We start from the raw sequence: 20,126 nt of genomic DNA, 5'->3' as shown, positions 1-20,126 counted from the left end.
CCCCTTTGCACACACTGTGGCCCTACCTGGGGAAGGCCATGGAGAGCACTGGAACCGCGGAGCAGCCCCTCCCCTCACGCCCCACACACAAGCGACTACCTGCTCCCCTCTGCTACTAACCTGTGCTCCAGAAAGCCTCCCTGCCTCCTCACGTACCAGGACACCGTGCAGAGCCCCAGCAAGGGCTGCATCAACAGGACGGCAGGGACCGCACGGGGCGGGTCTGCTGGGTAAACACACTAGAGCCGGTGACAGTCCGTGGGCCCTGCCAGGACGTTCCAGCTGAAGAGCCACCCGGTACGGCTGTACTTGGCAGGTGGAAAGCTCACAGCAGGGCGGCAGCCACATCTGCCTAGAGGGAGGCCTTTTATGGCTCTGCTGCTCCCCTATTCCTTTCTCGGTGAAGGTTTTCATTTAGGTCTGACCTCTTGCGTGGCAGGACCCCCGGTCCTTGACTGACAGAGCGGACGCAGGACGTTCTCCCTGCCCTTTCCCAGGCAGGTCCCTGAACACCTTCCCACATGTGCTCCAAAGGCAAGCCCGCACCTGGTCAGGGAGACCCAGCAGTGAGCGCAGCCCCACAGGTGACATGACGGCAGCCCTTCTCTGTGCGAACACACTCCCGGGTTCTGACACAGCCCAGCACGCTGCCCCCAGCTGCTCGAACGGGGCCACGTGGGGTCGTGGACACGTCTCTCTGCCATGGCCACGCAGCCGAGCTTTCAGGCAGAGCTTGGAGGAGACCAAATGGGGAGGACAGCCAGGCTGGGCGGGCCCCTTCCTTCGCACGTGCACTAAGCGTTTCCCTGACACCTTCCACACACCCTGTGGAGTGGCTTCTAACCAGTGCCGGGCACCAGGACCACGGCGAAGTGTGGCCTTTCCTTTTGTCTGCTTTAATGGAGAAGATTTCACACACCACCATGGGCAGGTGGCACAGTGTCACGAAGCCCACAGGGGCCCCTTACACGGCTGCACCCAGCCCCCAACGGTGCGAGGCTCACTTCCCCGCTGCTGCACCCCTGGCCCAGCCCAGCTGGCTGAACAGGGATCCAGGTCACAGGCATCACGCCATTTCATTTCTTCATCCAAGAAGAGGATTCTTTTTTTCCTTCTTCAACATAACCATGGGACCATCCTGTCTAAATAAGTGCATATATTTAATCATATTAAACAATTCCTGTCGCCATCTCCCTCAGTTGTCTGCTTCCTGCCTTCATTCTGACACATGAACAGAGCCTCCAGCCCCGAGACTCTGCTCAGCGGGGCTGGGTGGGAGGAGGCTGGAGACGGCGTATTCCAACAAGGTCCCGGGTCTTAGGACCAGGTCAGTGTGGAAGCCGCTGCCTTCAGGGAGCCTGCGTCCAACAGCACGGGGTGAGTGAGGCACATGGACTTAGGACTTAAAGCAGAAGTGCTGAACCTAGTCCAGCGGAGAGGAGAGAAAACACCAGGGAACAGACTGCAGCGATTGGGAAGGCAGCGCCGGGCTCCAGACCCAGGCTGCGCTCTGCACAACCCGGGACCACCTGCACTCACACACCAGAACCTCATGGATGTCGCGCTACCGAAGATGTGGCTCCTGGTTCCACTGGAGGTACCCACCCCCTAGAGGCCCTGGTGGCGCCACCTGCTGCGCTGCCCCTGCCCCCCCACATCCATGAGTTCGGACGGAGGCCGGCCTTAGAGAGGGAGGCCCCTGCAGGACGCGGGCGTGCCCTGCCCCAGAAGCTCCACCATGGTGCTGTCCTGCCTCTTCCCTGGCCTGCTAGGTACGGGGGCCAGGAGGGGCTCAGACAGAGCTCGTTTTTAGGGAAGGAAAAGGGAACTGACAGACTTTTTGACATGCTGTCAGAATACAGGATGTTCAAGGAGAGAGAACTATGAGAGAGCCAAGCGGGCAGATTCTCACTCAGAGCTCAGAGTCTACAAGGTGTGTAAAAACCACACTTTTCAAAACCAGTGCGAAGCTCTAACTCTACAGATTCCCCCCACTGCCGCAGGCTCTCCTGGAACCCCACACTCTGCTGCTGCTCTTGGGCTGTTTGCCTGACACTCACACTCTGCTCACCCTGTCACCCAAGAAGGCTTGCAGAGATGGAGTGATGACTGCCTCTTCCTGCCCGCCTGAAGCCCTCCCTCTGAGACGCCAGTCAGTGGTCATGGCTGCTCCCATCCCCACTCCTGGAGGGTTCCCTGCAGGACACATGCAGGGAGGGCTGGTGACACATGGAGGGCAAGCAGGTGGGATGAGGGAGAATAGTGTGAGCTCTAGAGCCTGTCCTGACCCTCCCTGCTGTGTGGTCTGGGGCAGAATCCCTGCGCCTGTACTTCCTCGACCACAGAAAGGTGGTCTAACACAGCGTGCACTCAGGAGGTTGTTAGATACATGTATGTACATGCCCTGCAGAGTAAGTAACAAACTCTAGGAGCTTAAAATAAAAACACCAGAAACCTCAAAAAATAGCTGTTATATTAACTCACAGTAATGACTGTTTCTGTTTAACATTACGATTGACAACAAAAGTACTGACCAGAGACTCCAAACCACGAACAGTTCTTGGCTTTAGAATTTCACACAATTTCTAGGAATTAAGAGGGCAAGAATTCTTTGTGCAAAAGCAAGACCAAAAATTCAGCTGTTTTCCTGTCAGTCACAAATTCAGCAGGAAAGAAAATCTAACAGGCCTCTGAACACTAGTCTTCAGCCCCAGGGAAACCACCACCTGGGGCAGTGAGGACACCACTGGCCAGAGAAACGCTGGGATGCCTTGTCCCTTATTCAGACTTTTCTTCCCAAACAAAAGAAGATATATGTGAGCCAGCTCTGCTCCAGCTGGGCCCAGAACAAAGGAGGCATGGGGGAGCCTCAGAACCGCTGTGCACCCGCCCCACAGAAGCTACAGTTCAGAGACACTCACAGCTTGCTGAGATTGTCCAGCCCCGTAAAAGCACCACTGGTGTCCTCTATCGTGCCGGAAATCTCGTTATGGTCCAGATCCCTGGGGAGGAGACAGAAAGAAAGCTCACCATCCAGCCTGAGTTCTCAACTCTCTTTAATGACAAGTGGGAAAACAGACAGACACCCACTTGGCCACCTGGAAGCTGAAAACATCTGGGTGGATTCTAGATGCCCAGCTACAACGTACGGCCGGCACAAGGGTAAAGCACTGAGCGCAGGAAGCCCATTCCACACACCTCGTGGCCTGGCGTGGCCTGGCGTTCCCAGCCTTCCCACAGAACAGATGCATGCCTCCAAGATGGGGCTCTCCCAGCTCCACGGGCTACTGCCCTGTGGGTAGGGCCAGGCCCAGGGCAGGAGGAGGGTGCAGACAGCACATGGGAAACCCCCCCACCCAGAGCAGGCATCTGACCAGGGATACTGAGAATGAGCTTGAAAGGTTCTCTAAGGTTCCTGTCTGCTCTCACACTGACCAGAGTCCCTTTCCCAGACTTGACTGAGAAACGGCCCACGGCACCCAGAGGAAAGGGACAGTGAAGGAGTCCCCTGCACAGGGTCCTCCCTAGGACCACTCCATGCTGGCAAGTAGCTTTGGAGGCTGAAGTCGTCCCTCCTCGAGGGGCCTGCAGAGGCGCTGACTTGGAGCCAGGGACGACATCTGGGCGCTGAGTCAGACTTGTGACCCACTTGCCAGGGCTGGTGGATGAGGCCAACTTTTCAGCCCAGTCTCCTCCAACAATGCAGATCACAAGGCGGATGACTCAGCTTCCTTCCCCCAGCTTCCAGGGCAGATCCCAGCGCCAGGCAAAGCTCCCACCTGGTGACCAGGCACCCTCCTCTGCCCCACCAGCAGCCCCTCCAACGGGACCCATGGTTCTGGGTTCCTACGCCTTCCTCTCCCAAACCCTTTCCAATGCAGAAAGGGACGCTGCTCCTGGTCCCGTGAGAGCCTTCGTGAGGAATCAGCACTGCCAGGAGGGAGGGGAGCTCTGCCTGAGAAGTGCAATGCTCCTTCTGACCTTTATTTTAGAGCAGAAAGCTCAGAGCGCCAAGATTTTGCTGCTGGAAGGGACCCCTCCTGTCAGTGGGTCTCTCCTTATTATGTTCAGACTAAAAGCTGGGGACCCAGAGCTGCCATTGTGTGTGGCTGTCTCCTCACTCCTCGCTCTGGCTGCCAAAGCTTTTCTCTTCTTGCTGGCTCAGCCTGAATGTTCGCGGCCTTGTTATTCGGGCCTTGCAAGCACTCAAAGGCTGGCTGACCTCGGCTTTAACGGCCTGGCATCCGGGCTCTTTCACACTCCCTACAATGGCCCAGCACTGAAGCTGACTCTGGCGTCTGGGCCAGGTGCAAGTGCACAAGGCCTCCCTCCCTGTCACACCAGAGCAGGCCCTCTGTGCAGTGGGGCATGCCGGGAAGGAGGCTTCGAATCCCACTGTGACTGTCCGGCGGAAACCGTCCACCCCTCTCTGGGGGCTGAATGCCCAGAGTTGCCTGGAAGTTCTCTGGAGCCAACAAAGGAAAAATTTTAACTCCTAGAAGAGCATCCTGAAGCCACTTCTGGGAGCCCCACCTAGTAAGGAACTTAAAGGACGTCGTTGCCTCTACTTTGTCAAGTGACCCTACTGAAACTCAGGGAAAGACACAAGATTTCCTAAACGCCTCTCCTGAAATGGGGCCTCCTGGACCCAGAGTGTGCTGACGGCAAGCGGGGAAGATTCCAGAGACAGAAGGAGCACACAGCGGCGGTGCTGCTCCCGGCAGCAGGACCCAAGCATCCCACCAGGGGCGTGCCAGGTAACGGCAAGGTTCTGGGCCACTGTCACCCTGTCAGCACCACCCTGGGAGGACGGAGAGACATTTTTCTGCTCAACCAGCTTTTCAGTTGATTCTATGAAAATGTGATATTCTCTACACGCAGTGGGTCAGTTCTGGACCCAGTCCTGACTCGAGAGCAATGAGAAGGGAATTCAACAAGGCAGCTGGCTGGCTCCGTGGTGCCTTCCCCACCGGGGGACCCCTTCATTCTGTCAGCCCCCCCCCCCGTGAACGACGTACAGAACACGCAGGTTTCGGAGGCCCCTGAAGGCGCCTTCCGCGATGTGGCTGATGGAGTTGTGGCTGAGGCGCAGGACGCTCAGGCTGCTCAGGTCGGCCAGGCTCTCCTCGTCCAGCCGCGTGAGGTTGTTGAAGGACAAGACCCTGGGGGAGGAAGGGAAGCACACGTCACTGTCACGTCCCCCGGGCACGCCCTGCCCCTGCCCGCTCCTGAACACGGAGCCACGGTCAGCAGGGTGTCGGTGGGACGAGAGACACTGGCAGGCTCACCACACTTCCAAGGGCCAGAGGGGTCATGTAGCTAGAAACCCCCCAGCGCCCCACCCCCAGCTCCTGGAACGTTTGTGTAGGTCCCGGAGACCAGAAAGCCTGTGAAGCTGTGAGGACGACACAAGGTCATACAACACGAGAACCCTGAAGGCTCCAATCCCTCATGCCGGCGTCCATGGCGGGGGGAGGGGTGGGTCCTGGACTCAGGCTATCAGAAACCTCTCAGGACGGGGCCTCCCCAGCGTCAGGAGCAAGGGAGCCCAGTCACACCGCCGACGTCGGCCAGCAGAGGGCACCACTAGCCGCTGCGTGGACCCAGCCCACTTCTCACAACTTGCTGCCTTCCCAGGCAAGAGTCTCTCCTGTCTCCATGCCCCCACCGCAGCCGGCCTCCGAGCAGGACGCCCGCCTCGTACTGTGAGCAGGACAGGGAACACAGACCCAAATCCCACAGTGTCTCCCAGCACGAGAATCAAACCTTCCTCCCAGCATGCCCTCCTGCACCTCTGCCACCACACAAGCCCTGGGTTGGCCACTTGTCCTATTTGTCCTCCATGGCTGAAAAATGGGAAATTTGGGCTGGGGCGGGAAGAAGCAAAAAAAAAAAAAAAAAAAAAAAAAAAATTCGGAGAAGATTAATGGGTTTTTAAAGGCGGCAGGGAGTAACATTCTTTCCCTCCTAGGGAAATAAGTCATGGTGTCTGTCAGTTGGAAGGACCTGGCAAGTGATCAAAACTACATCCTCACCTGCAATTACAGAATTTAGCTTAGAGGAGGGGCCGGAAACACTGGAAAGCTATCCTAACTCGCCTCTGAGGTCCCTGGACGTCTGGCAAACTGATAGGTGGCTGAGGCATTTCCGTGACCTTCTCTGCCCCTGGTAACGGGGACAGATGACAGCTTACATTGCCCTACCTGCCAGACAGGGGCCCAGGGGACACACCTTCACCACCGCCTCAAAACCAGCGTTGCGTGGGCCTCCGGCCAGACCGAGCACTGCTCCTCACTCAGCGACGGGCCTGGCTTGGCACGGGGGACAGAGAAGGCCTCTCGCTCCCTCACGGTTCCCAGGCCTGGACAGCAACCAAGTAGGAAACTGGGGGGTTTTCTGGGGGCCACAGCCTGAGCCAAGAGCTGACCAGAAGCCATCCATACCATGTAAGAAAAACGGGCAGCCGCACTGCCATGAAGGGCCAGGAAGCCAAGTGCGCTAGGTTAACAAACACGCACCCAAGGAGGATATGTCAGAGGAAAGAGGCAGGACTACGGATTTTTACAGGAGATAATCATGGGCTCAGTGAAATTCGAAATCCAAGCCAGTGTGCCACAGGTACAGAGAAACACAGAGAAAGAGAGAAAAACACCACCTCAAGACTCAACACTGAGTTTAAACATCGCCTTGCTGGCCTGGTGAGGTCAAGAGGGAGACAAGACAGAGGCCTGGCACTTTTAAGAGCCGTTCATTTCAGTAGGTGAATCTTCGACAGTGAAGCCTACAAGAAAAGAAAACCTACCCCGACCCTCTTACAAACACAAACACAAAGGACTAAGCTGGAACAGAAAAACCTGGAGGGCATTACAGCGGAGGAGCCATACAGCTAGGAGCTACTCTTTCCTCCAATAGCACCCATCTTCTGCAGGGGGTCAGAAACAAAGGGGCACAAGTGTGCCCTCCAGGGGCCACCAGTGACGCACGGACACCGCACCACGGCCAGGCCCTCCTGCCATGAGCGGGTAGGTCACCGTCAGTGACCTAGGCCCTAGGCCCGGCCCACAGCCCAGTCTGGGGGTGTCCGGAAGGGAGGCCACACATCGTGCAGGGAGGAGCACAGGCATCTTGCCCCCTGCCACAGGGGTGCAGAGCGGGGACAGGGAAGGGGTCAAGGGCTGGGATGACGTGTCTAAGGGAAGGAAGGTGGGCACCCCGACCGTGCAGTTCCCCTACTGTCAGGGTGTCACTGTCGCTCCGGTCCCTTCTGTGTGAGCCCCAATAAGCCTTGTCACTACAGACACACATGTCCCTGGATGGAGCCATCAATGAACGAGAGCCCTCCAGACATCTGCAAGGAGAACACTCATGTAGGCTTCCCTTCTGGAACCCTCTCCAAGGCCTAGAGGGCCCTAGGGACGCAGGCTGCCTGCAGGGACCCCCACAGCCCCAGCTCATCTGAAAGCAGGGGTACAGAGAGGAGCTCAGGAGGGCGTCCAGCTCAAAGCGCCGAGACCCGCCCTGGGCCTGGCTGGCTGGGGCCATCCTCCCCCGACATGGGCTGCAAGTGCCTGCCCCTGAGCGCCCTGCCCCGTCGGAGCTGGTCGAGGCCGCCGGGCCCCGGACCCCATCAGCGCCCCGGCTCCGGAAGGGTCATCAAGGGGAGAGTCTCTCCGTGCAGGGCGAAGGCGGGACACTTACAACTCGTGCAGCTTCGGGCAGAAGCTCCAGCCTTCACGGTTAATGCGGGCGATGGAGTTGCCGCTCAGGTGCAGCTGGTGCAGGGCCGAGAGGCCGTACAGCCAGCCTCGGTTCACCTCCACCAGGCTGTTGTACTCCAGGTGCCTGCAACGACAGCACAGGGGTGAGGGCCCTGAGGAGCTAACGACGGTGACGGTGCGGTGCGTGAGAGGCTGGCAGTGGTGGGGTGGGGGGGGTAGCATCTGGGACGGACATCAGGGAAGACCCGCCAACCCAACCGGCAGATGGCCGAGTGGCAGGGCCGACCTGGGAGCTCAAAGGGCAAGGGGAGACTTCCTTGAAGTGACCTGTTTAGCCAAGGACAAGCGAACAAGGCACCCAACTGGGTACAGGGGTTCTGAGCACAAGGCCTAGCAACAGCTGAGCCCCTAAAAGGAAGAGAAAGTAGAGAAGGTAAGGGGTACCTTATATCCCCCTCTTAGAGATAAGGAAACGGAGGCTGGGAGAAGTTAGATACCGTGTCCAAAAATCCCTGCACAGCTCTGCAGGCAGTGAGGGGCTGGCATTCAAACCCAGGTCTGGCTCTCCAAGTCAGGGCTCAGGACTGTGGTGCCTGGAGACACACCTGAGCTCTGGGGTCAGACTACTTGGATTTAAATCCCAGTTCTGCCACTTTACTGGCCGAACGGGGCTAAAACATGATAAGATGGAGAGACCCAAGGGTAGCAATTTCACAAGTCTGTTACGAGAAGCGAACAGGAAAAGGCCCAGATTTCAGCACAGTGTGGAGGGCTTTGCTCCACCGAGGTGCCCAAGTGAGGACATTCTTACACTGGTTCCCGACCCTGCATGCCTGAGCCCAGGACAGCCCCAGCACACTGGCCTCTAATTCCAGTGCTGCCCCATGTTCCTATTACAAGGCCTTTGGGCAGCGAGGTTTTGCTCTTGTCGGTCTCACTTTCTGCCTCTGCTCAAAATGTGAGCACATTTATAAATAACCCTCGACGTGTATGAATGTGCTCGACATAAAAACCAAAGGGCATGTACTGACTCCATCTTCTTCTGGGAGCTCTCGACTCTCAGCATAGAACCATCTGGATTTCAAAGTTCAAAACAACAGATTTAAGGTGGTCAAGTAAAAATGCTTTTGAATTGAAAGAGACGTGCGGCGAACCCCAGGGCCAGGAAGGGAGGGGGAGTGAAGACCGCAGAGCTAGCAGATGCCCTCATCTCACTGCATGGGTCTGGGGGTAGGCGGAGGGGGTCATCAGAGAGGCTTCTGATACGGAGCAGGGCACAGAGCTGACGAGACGGGATGCAGGGTTTTGTTTCCTGTTTCCACTGCAACTATCACAGAGGACATGAACACAGCGATGTAACTTACAGACCCTGGAGGGGAGAGGGTGTGTGTGCACGTGCGTGTGCACGTGTACACACACATGTGGGGTTCCTGAGCAAGCTGCATCACGGACCGTAACACAAGTGTCCAGCTGACCCACCAAGATGGGTGGAAACCAACAAGGAGGCGCACCTGGCTGGCTCAGGCGTCTCTTGATCTCAGGGCTGTGAGTTTGAGACCCACGCTGGGTGTACAGACTACTTAAAAATAAAATCATGGGGGAAAAAAAAGAAAAGAAAAGAAAAGAAAGAATAACCACCCAGGAAAGGACGACCAGAGACTGTCCTTTGGGAGCAGAAGTGGGGTAAAGAGGGGCTGGGGGGAGAGGGGCCAAGGCCACCTTTCTGTCCTCTCTGACCGTACTCAGTCACGAGTGTATGTTGCTGACCGCTGAAAAACTCATTTAGATGTTTAAAAACGGAAGACTGGTAACGGCCTTTTCTACCCTTCTCTGCACGCCTTCCTGCCTCTGCTTTTTGGGACTCGGCCTGCAGGCATGCTCCGCGGCCCACACGTCTGGCGGGAGGGAGGCAAAAAGTGGAACCTCGGCACCACAGGGCCTGCTAAGCTCACGAAACATAAATAAAATCTCCCGGGAGGAACTCGACACTGGAGGCCCACCTGCACATCCAGACAGACCGTCAAGTCCCAAACAGGGAGACAGAGACATTCCTGCGGCCGGTGGGAGGGGCCCACTCTGCATCCCGCTGCCCACCAAGGACGCACAAGGGGAGAGAAGCCCAAGCTAACCGGCTCTGTCTTCCGTCTTCAGCAGCCTGCTTCCCCGACCAGACCCATGGGAACTCCCCCGAGACGTTCCTCACCTCTGAGAGAAAGACTCTTAGATTGGGCAAAGCCACCAAAGCGGGGCCCAGCCTCCCGAGACCCAGAGGGCAGGGGGTCAGGCCCAGCGGAAGTCCTTGGCGACCCTTCGAGGCAGGGGGCTGAAGGAGCCTAGCCCCGCACTTACAGCACGTGGATCCTGGACAGTCCCCAGAAGGCCCCATCCGTGAGCTTGCTGATGTTGTTTCGCTGGAGCCTGAGCACCTCCAGACTGTCAAGCCCCTGGAACGTCAGGCCCTCGATGACCCGAATGCGATTCCTATTCAGGTCCCTAAAGAGAGGAAGGCCTTGGGCTAAGAGGTCACGCAGCACGTGTTCCCCTCCTACACCTGTTCCCATGCAGGCCCGGCTGGGCCCCTGGCCAGCAGGGAGGACCATGGTGAGGATGTCCCAGCGAAGCCCAGATGGACTGCGGGGGCCCACCAAGTGCCCTCCAGCTGCTCCTGCCCACTATGCAGCCAGGGACATGGACCGGGCCATGACTCGTGAAGGGAAGAGGGCACGGGGTTCCACAGAAGCCAGCCCCACCGTGCCTCCCCATGACTGATCCATGACTCTGCAGTGAGGAGGTGGGCGTGACTCAGGATGGGAACGTCTCGGGTGAGGTGTCTCTTAGCTCAGCAACAAAAATCCATACCAGATGCCCTGACCCGGGAAAAACCTAACCACTAGACAGCAGACAGCAATGGCGGTTTCCACTGGAGGCATTAATGGGGTCTCTACTGCTGGAGAGGAGTGAGTGCATGTGGGGAAGGAGGGGAGCTGACACACCAGGAAGCTCACACAGCTGGCTTCCAACCCCGATGTGATAGAACCTCAGTGCACCAAAAGATTTCAGGAATCTTGGTGGGCTGGGTCCATTAGTAACACTAGGGGAAGGAGAGGGGAGAACACAGGGCTGACCAGAAAGCCCTTGGTTTTCCCCAAATACTTCTGTAGTGTCTCACGATGCTGCCCCACACATGACGTCCTGAGCATCACAGACCTTCTCCGGGGCCGAAGAGACCAGAGCTCTCCCGCACAGATGTGTGTGTGAGTGAGTGTGTAGGAGTGTGTGCTGGAGTGTGAATGAGTGTATTGTGAGAATGTGTGTATGTGTGACAGCAAGTGTGTGTGTGTGAGAGAGAGAGAGAGAGAGAGGGAAGCACAGGCATGAGAGTGCTGGCGGGCACCCTGTCTTGCTGCCAAACCTGGCCCTGAACATCTGCTGTGTTCTGTGTAAACCCAGTCTCTGGTGCTGGCTTCTTTTCCCGAGAGATACTCTTCTGACACAAAGAGGACACAGGAAAACAAAAAACCAGGGAGCAAAGGATCCACTGGGTTCCAAGAAATAGGTTTTCTTGAATCCAAACCCTGTGCATTCCTAGGAGTGCACTCAGCTTTGGATATCAAAAAACAAAACAAATAAATCCTTTCTTAACAAAAAACCAAACCAACTACCTTGTAATATTTATCAGCAAGACGATGGCCCACCTCTTGCTCACAACCTTGACCCCTGGCCACACTAGCTTCCTCTCAGACTGCTGGTGGACACCATAACATCCACAGTACAGATTTTATGGGAACTTTAACACACACACACACAGAGATGAAACCCCTAAGACAAATGCCCCAACCCGGAGCCTAAGCATGAGCCAGGATCAGCCGACCAGCAGGATTCCACATTTCATTTTGGAATGTGCCAGCGAGGACAAGCATAAATATCCTCAGTGGATCTTGGTTTCTGCACAACCTGAGGCAGGCCACAGGCACCAGACCCGGTGTCTAATTTGCTTTTATTAGGTGTCGCCACAGGGCCATTAAGGATAGTTTACGCAGAGCCTGACGGAGGCGGGGTGAGGAAGGGGCTGCATTTGGAACACGGTCCGTGGGGACATCTGGCCTCCATCGGGTCTGGCTCACCTTAATGAAAGCGCGGGTTCTGATACTCACAGTTGTGTCAGCCTGGGTAACTTGAATGCTTTCATGGGAAGGTGGGTGATCCTGTTTTTGCTCAGGCGAAGCATTACCAGCGACCGTGACAGGCCATCGAACGCTCCCGACTCCAGGGTGCCAATCCGGTTGCTTGCCAGGTTGCTGGACCGGCGCAGGACAGAGAATGCAGGGGTCAGTAGGGGCCTTCCTCATTCTGTCACAGACACTGGTGGGGCTGGGGACAAAAGCCAGCACACACCCAGAGGGACGGGTTTCCGAGAACACACTTATCATCTTTACTCTTGGACAGGGAGCCAGGAAATCTGGCCACTTCGGGCCTCGATGGACGTGTCACTGGGGCTGCCTTCTATTGTGGGGGAGGGGTCAGTGTCCTTGACCTCCATCCCAGCACCCTCACAGTCCAGCCGGGCTGTGCACAGGGCTGGTCTCCAGAGCTACCTGCGGGATTCCCCCAATACCCACTAACCAAGAGTGAGGGTTCAAAGCTGATGAGGAAAACCCTAGGAATCAGAAAGCAAACCTCCAGGCAAGGTCAGAACAGATTTATTAATGTAGGGAAACAGCCCTAAATTTTATTAATTTATTCAAATATTTATTTCTTTATTTTAGATAGAGTGCCTAAGTGGGGAGAGGGGCAGAGGGAGAGACTCTCCAGCAGACTCCTTGCTGAGTAGGGAGCCCAACTCAGGGCTCGGTTCCATGACCCCAAGATCATGACCTGAGCCGAAATCAGGAGTCGGATGCTCAATTGACTGAGCCACCCAGGGGCCCCATCAGCCTTGAATTTTATGGTGGTTCTCACTATACAACTTTATGTATATTTATATTTATATATATGCTTATATATAAATATATAAATACACACACATACTCTTATAAATGTGTGTAAGCCAATTCATTTCAATCGTTTCCAGTGTATCAAAGAAACACTAGTTGAGGAGACCTGCACAGGGTCCCTCCGGACAACAGGCAATTCTGTTACGGGACGTCCACTCAGAGGACTGCGCACGAACACAGCGCCTCCCCTCAGAGCGCGCAGCAACGTACAGGTTCGACCTGTATGCACATGCCACCAACGCACAGAAAGAAGGAGAAACAGAGAGAAAAGGGAAAACCAGTGTGTTATTCCACTCAGAAGTTGCCACTACAGCCTCTTTCCTCCCGCCTTCCCTGGACAAAGGCTGCTTTTTGTGGCTGAAACAAAAGGGAAAAAGACCAGAGAGGATGTGCTTCCAGAGAGCCGGGAGGGGATGAGGCACTTCTCGCCTCTCCCTCAGGCGGTGGCCCAGTGCAGGGCACCCGGGGACCCTGTGCCAGCGGGGCTGTACTCTTCGATCCTGACACTCCACAGTAGAGAACAGTCTGTGTCATGGAGACACACTGGCCAGGAGCTGCCAAAACAGCGAGTCCCTCCTGCTTCCACGCAGAAGGACGTCAGTGCCATTCAGTTCAGTGGCTGCTGGTTTCTCTGTCCCAAGCCAGGGAGGCCCAAGTGGCAAGTGGGCACCTCTGAAGGCCCAGGTGGGGGGTGCAGCACCGTCCCCTTGGCCTCACAAAGGCCAGGGGCGCCTCCCGTTTCCAGTTCTGCGGCCTTGATGCAGCCTAAGAAAGAATCACTCCCCCTCCTTGGGGTCTTGGACAAGCCAGGTGCCAGCCTTGGCCTCCCTGAACAGAGGAGTCAAAACAACCCCTAAACCAGCCTCATGAATGAGCCCCCAAATGACTCAGGATCGGTCACGACACATGTCATCGGAAGACACCTCTGGAGCCTGGGCTTTTAGTTTCTTCCCCAGAGCAACATTTCCCTACCAACAAGCAGTAAGCTCAACAGGCGTGAACGGCGCTTCCTCCCTGCTCCCATCCGCTGGGTGTGAGAAGGGCTGTGAGGACAGGTGAAGGGGATGCAGACCCACAGAGACCTAAGAGGTCCTGGGAACCGCACCAGGGCGTACATGCCTCCTGGAAGAGCCCCCGCGCCAGGCTTCAGGAGGGTCGAGCCGCGACAATCAGACTCGGCAGGGAGGCCTCCTCGTAGGGCCGTTTGCTAAGCACCCCTGAACCTTCTCTCCTGGCTCTCCTGGGAGCAGCCCAGGAAGTGAGGATGAGCGCGGCACCAGTCCTTGGGGGCTAGCTGCTCTCCCAAGCGGTGGTTCTGGGAGACTCCTTTGCCTCTCCCTGCCTCGGCTGCCACCGCTGCCAGCAGACGAACATTGCTCCATGAGGAGACGCTCTGCAGATGTGCCAACAGGAGACAGCGGACCGGGGTCCCCCGCCCAGCCCCCGAGACTCGGCATGCACAGTGCCGGGGGGGTGGGGGTGGGAAACACGCACTCTGCGTCCACCCCCAGGGGGCCGATGGCAGAGCAGGGCACTTACAGTTCCTTGAGGGGCAGCCCGTGTGGAAAGCAGGTGTTCCCGATCTCCGTGATGTTGTTGGAGCTCAAGTCCAGCACCTCCAAGGAGAGGTAAGCCTGCAGCCGACTCCCCTCCACGCCGCGGATCTTATTGTGCTGCCTGAAACACACAAAGGAGAGGACTCAAGCATGTCTCTTTGCAAAGAAACAACATTTTCCCCATCGTTTCTTTCAGACATCTCCTTCTCTAGCAGATTCAGAAAATTCTCAAAGTCGTGGCGTTCTTCAAATGATGCCTCCCTTTCCGTTTTCCGCAAAGTTATCACCTGCTGGCTGGGTGCAACAGAGAACTGAATTTTCTGGCAGCCACTAGTTTGTCTGCCCAAGTTCAAAGCCTAGGCTGCTCTCCCCAAGGACGAGAACACAGGGGTCATGAATGTCATGCAGAGAACACCGAGACCAGAATTCAGAACTCACCAGTGCATGTTCCCATGAAGAATGTGCCTGGTGAAATCTGCCAGCTCCAGGGGCGGTTCCCATCTAGAACCTTCAGAGCAGAGCCCAGCCCCATCATGTACGGGACTGCAGGCACCAGAGCCCAGAGTTCAGGTCTAATCCAATTCAATGCCTCATGACACACCTCATGTTTTGCCAGGCGTGAAGTCAGGCACAAGGGATTTTTTTTTTTTAAACACCACGCTTCTGACAACCTAAGGGGGGGATCATGAACTTGGTGCTTGTTCTACCTGGAGTCGAACCCTCAGACCCTCTGACTCTACCCCCTTGATAGCTCTGCTCCTTGGGCTCCTTGTATGGAAGATGGGGTCACAACCCCTTCAGGTACGTGGATCGCCCAGCCAAAACTGCACGAAAGCTGACTTTAACCCCAGTGTTCCGAGTGCTTAACCCCTGTCTGAGAAAGGCATTTTACCACTATGATTTAATTACACCTGTAGCCCTCTTTCTGGAAAGCCCCCAGTCTAACCGACCAACGGGTGTTTATTAACCAGGAGAAAGACAACAAGTGCTAACCAGGGCTGGAGGCTCCCCCACTGTGGGTTTGGCTCCGCTGGGCAGATTCAAACCGCAGCGGCCCTAATCCCAATACTCAGATACTTCAGAATCTGCCGGGTGGTAGAGCTGGGCCTCGGGTCCCGGGCGCTCACACGGGCCAGTTTCTGAGTCAACAGTGTCAGGGTCCCTCGCCAATCAAAGCATTCTTGAACACGACACAAGAAAGCCAGGCGTCGCTTACCAAGTGGCATCTCTTTTAAACAAACACTTGACCAAATCGGTTCCAAAAGGCATAAACAAGGCTCTCTTTCCCAGAAGCTCTGGGGCAGCCTGTCCACTCCTTTGTTTTTTTCACAACTCTCCCAGGCCCTGAACCCAAAAATCCATTTACAAGGGCACAGCTCCGCACACGGGGAAGTCTCCCCAGCATGAAAGGCCACTTTTCCCTTCGCGTCCCCTCGCCGCCCCCGCCCCCCCACAAAGTGACTTCCTTTTAGTTCTTTATTATGTTCTTAATAAAGATGGTCTCTTCAGTTTGGGGACTCCAAAAGAAAAAGGAAAAAAGAAAAGAAAACCTTTATTATGTTAAGTATGGGAAAAGAACATGAAATAAAGGCAGCGGCACTGAACCTCATCCAGCAACTGTGAATGCAGGACCAGGGAGCCAGGAAAAGAGGATCTGAGAAAAGCAGGCACGCAGCACCGGTGGCCCCAAGTCATGCTAAACGGGCCCAGACACACAGGAAGGGGCCACAGGACAGCTGCAAGGCCCCCCTCCACACACACTTCTCCCACGGCGCCTCATCTCTCTCCTCTGTCTCTGCCTTTCATTTTCTACCTTTCTTGGTCTCTCTTGTTTATTCATGGACTCAACGTGTTCTGGGCCCCAGGGTGCCCCAGGCCCACTCTGGAGGAAGGACATGGAGATGACACGGGGCTCTTTCATGTGCATTGACGTCCCCTGTTGGCCAAAGAGGCAGCCCCAGGGAAGAGACACAACCAAGCATGGGAGTGAGGAGAACAGAGACACAGGGGACGAATCGTGCCGGAAGCACTGAATCCCATGCCTTGAGCAGTTTGTGGGGACCGGTGCCAGAGGCAGGAGGTGGACACGGGGAAGACACAGGCCAGAGTGCACTGGCAAGGCCTCCCCGGCCAACCTGGGGAGTAGGGACTCCATGTCACCACGGTCCAGGACAGCGGGGGCAGCAACACGGGGAAAGACACAAGAGAAGAGTAAGAGAGGGGCCCATGGGATATGGAGAGCACAGCTGGGGCCTGCATAAACAGTGATGCTCAAGATTCTGGTCTGCAGATACTAAGGTAACCGGGTTAGCAGGCTAGTGGCTACACCTTGCATCCTTGTCTGCTCAGTCCACTCCCAACACAGTGTCCAGAGAGATCCTGCTAAGACATCCCAAGGAATGGGGGAGCCATTTGTCAATCACCTATCGGATAAGGGATGAGTATCTAGAATATATAAAGAACTCCTAAAGCTCAACAACCACAAAAAAACCCAAACAACCCAATTAAAAAAAAATGGGCAAAGGACTGGAACAGACATTTCTGCAAAGAAGACATACAAATGGCCAGTGAGCAATGAGAAGATGTTCACCATCACTAACCTCACACTCATGCAATGGCTATTGTTGAAAAAACACAAGTAAGTGCGGACGTGGATGTGGAGAAATGGGAACCCCAGCGCTGTGCTGAAGAAAATGGTCCAGCGGTTCCTCAAAAAATTAAGTATCGCACGACCCAGCTGTGCCACTTCTGGCTGTATATCCCGAAGAATAGAAAGTAGGTCTGAAACAGAACACACCTGGCCAGGTTCTCTGAACCTACAGGCTCCTCCTCCCTGTCTGTGTATCTGTCTGTCTCTCTCTCTCTCTCTCTCTCTCTCTCTCACACACACACACATGCACACAGGCATACTTTTCACTTCTTCGCTTGCTTTATTTTTCTCAAAAGCTCTAATTATCACCCCATACATCCAGTAATATGCTTATTTCCAATCTAACACCTTCTCTCCCACCAGGCTGTGGCTTGGGACGGTGGAGATGCCAGTCTGCTCCACCCACTAACGTGTCTCCCACCCCGGAACCGTGAGGAGCACGGAATGGGTAAATATGTGCTGGTGATTCACAAAAAATGAGTACCAGTTAAATTTCCAGATCTAACAGATTTGGGGCTTGCCAACATTTAAGCAGAAAAGAATCATGCAAGCAGAGGCATTCAGTCCGGGAACCTGAGGGAAAGAAAGCGCATCAATGGCCCCGAGGCAGCCCAGCTGCCCAGACAACACAGGGGACGGAGCCTGCAGTGACTCCCCGGGTTCCTCCGGGCTCCAATGCTGCTGGTCCCAGCTGCCAAGGGTATACTGGCCTTTCCCCCTGGACAGATCTCCCTGCTCTACACTCTAGCCCAAAGCCCTGATCAAATCCCTCCTCAGCTCCCGTGCTCTGGAACACTGACCGCTCAGTTCTGTGCTCCCACAGACTCTAGCCCCCCCAGCCCCAACACCGCAGGAACCACACTGTGTTAGACATCTCTGTGCACTGTGGCCACTCCACCCAAGGCAAGGAGCTCTTGCTGGGCTGACACTTGTCACAGCACAGAAGAACATACCAGGAGCACTGCCCAGCCTGCCAGAGTTCAAATCCCGGTGAGGCAACGGGCAGGTAGGACCATCAAGAGGAGCCTTGTCTCTACAGTGAGGTGGGAAGTGCCTCTGCCCCACGGGTGACGGAACCTAATACTAAGCACTTGCTCAATAAAACCAGTTATTTTTATTGGTCATATTTGTATCCTCAGAGCCAGGCTCAGGATCTGGCTTGTGGGAAATGCTCTGGCAAAAGAATAAATGAACCAAATTAATGAATGACTGGTTCCTGTCCATTCCTCTGCCACATTTCAGGGCAAGCAGGCAGGCCTGACTCCTCTCTCAGGAACAAAGCGTTGACTCAGAGCTCTCAGCCTTCCGTTTGTGCAGGAAGTAAGTGTGCTCCAGCTGGAGAGTATCACACCCAGCCATGGGGAGACCGGGCTGTCGTGGGCAGCTGTGTTTCAAAGCAAAACCCAGAAGAAAGCTTCTGCAGGACTCGGCGGCTAGAGACCTGCTGGACCCCCAACCAGCCACACGACATTCCCCTCTTCACTCTTGCAGCGAGCGGGGCTTACGTGCATCGCCACCCCCGTCCAGCCCCAGCCCACCACACACTCTACCCCACCCTATCTGGGGAAGTCGGTCTATCCAAGAGACCGGCTCCACACACCCACCCATAAAGGCTAGAGGCCAGAGCCAGTATTCAGGGGAAGCCCTCCCACCCCCTTAAGAGTAGACAGCTGTGAAAATGTGTTTGCTGCCCTGATTCCATCAGACGGTCCACTTTCAAGACCCTGCTTTTAATGCCACATGCAATGTGGAGGTGGTCATCAGGTCTCTCCTTTAATGTAACTACCTGTCCCACTCCCACGAAGGTCCTGGTAAGTTCTAGATCCTTGTTCAAGTTCTTGCTAGCGACAGCTGACCAGTAACTCCAGATGAAGCCTCTGGGAGATCACACAGCCACCTAAGGAGCTACGGACCACTATTCTCTGTACCTTAAGAGTTGAAGACACTGAGGCTCAGAGACCTGCTGGGATTCTTCCGAGGTCACACAGCTGAGAAGCAAGAGGAACCAGAATGCGAATTCAGGGGAGCAGGACTATCTGGCATGAACTGAGAGGCTCTTCCAGCAGAATTTTAAGGACACTGTCCTGGATTCGATCCATAAGCCTTCAGCATAGCTTGGCTAGGTCTGATTGCTAGCTGGCTGTTTCCTGGTCACCTCAGAGCGGTCTGTGTAACTGGCCTCGGCTAGGCCTCACTTTTGTCCCAGCTTCCTGGATGCCTGCGTGAGCAGCCAATGTGCAGAGGGTCTCGTGCAGCCCATCCCAGCAACAAGGCAGAGGAAGCTCAAGTTCTGACTCATGGATATTCCGGATGAAAAAAACAGTTCCTTTGAGATCGTGTCTTTTAAGGACCTGTATTTGAAGTTGGCACTGCTACCTTTATTCTTAGGGACTGGAGAGCTGCGGAGGGATGCACAGCCTCTCTCTGCCACTGAACCAAATCAGAATGGTTCTGTGGCTGGGGGACTGGGGAAGGTGCAGGGATCACGGTACTCGCCTCCACCCAGTGTCGGTTTACCCCCCCCCTCCCCCCAGCCTGCCCTCTGGGGCAAGGAGAACTTAATACAGCACAAGTCTATTAAACCAACACCTGTTAGAGGCTTCAAAAATAAAATCAGTCTTCAAAGGCGGAGAGCAGGCAAGATAAGCTCTCTCCACTTGGCTACATTTTCAGAGCTGATGTTAAATTGGACAGTAAAACAGACAGGCATTTGAAACCAACATTTAAAACTTTTTATCATAAGTGATTGTTCCACTATGGGTCTGTGAAAGCCTCATTTACAAGGTACTCCTGTTGGTGGTAAAAAAGATCTCATGTCACAGACAACAGCCAGGAAGAAAAGGGAAAGGAGATCAAAGGAAGCAGGGTCAAGGTGGGTCAGATGGATTACAGCTGGTTCCTAACATTATGCACCTACTGTCTACACCAGGAGTCAGCAAACGTCTTCGATAATAGGCCTCATAGTAAGTAATTTAGGCTTTTGTGCATCATGCATTCTGTCACAAGTACTCAACTCTGAGGACGGAGTGTAATATGACAATACATAAATGAATGAGTTCCAGTAAAACTTTATTTACAAAAACAAGCCGTGGGCCACATCTGACCCATAGTTCACTGACCCCTGGTCTACACTATAGCAACCAGTCTGGGTTGGTGGGGGAGTCACCCAGATTCGAATTCTAGCTCTCATGCAGCCTTGGGACTGTCT

At 55.1% G+C, this 20,126-nt stretch overlaps 1 protein-coding gene across 1 annotated transcript in view; it reads right to left on the bottom strand.

Moving 5' to 3' along the window:
* LRIG1 (leucine rich repeats and immunoglobulin like domains 1) overlaps positions 1-20,126 on the bottom strand; it is a 110,474-nt gene that overhangs the window by 21,368 nt on the left and 68,980 nt on the right. The window contains exons 4-9 of the mRNA XM_080801945.1: positions 14,252-14,389; positions 11,873-12,016; positions 10,068-10,211; positions 7,699-7,842; positions 5,019-5,162; positions 2,922-3,002 (exon numbers count right to left, since the gene is read on the bottom strand). Coding sequence (XP_080658071.1) covers positions 2,922-3,002; positions 5,019-5,162; positions 7,699-7,842; positions 10,068-10,211; positions 11,873-12,016; positions 14,252-14,389 — 795 coding nt within the window. The remainder of the gene's footprint in view (positions 1-2,921; positions 3,003-5,018; positions 5,163-7,698; positions 7,843-10,067; positions 10,212-11,872; positions 12,017-14,251; positions 14,390-20,126) is intronic.

Source organism: Martes martes (assembly GCF_963455335.1).
Source record: "Martes martes genome assembly, chromosome: 1".
Classification (NCBI taxonomy): Eukaryota; Metazoa; Chordata; class Mammalia; order Carnivora; family Mustelidae; genus Martes; species Martes martes.
The sequence above is the reverse complement of the archived record's forward strand: the minus strand, read 5'-3'. Positions and strand labels throughout refer to the sequence as shown.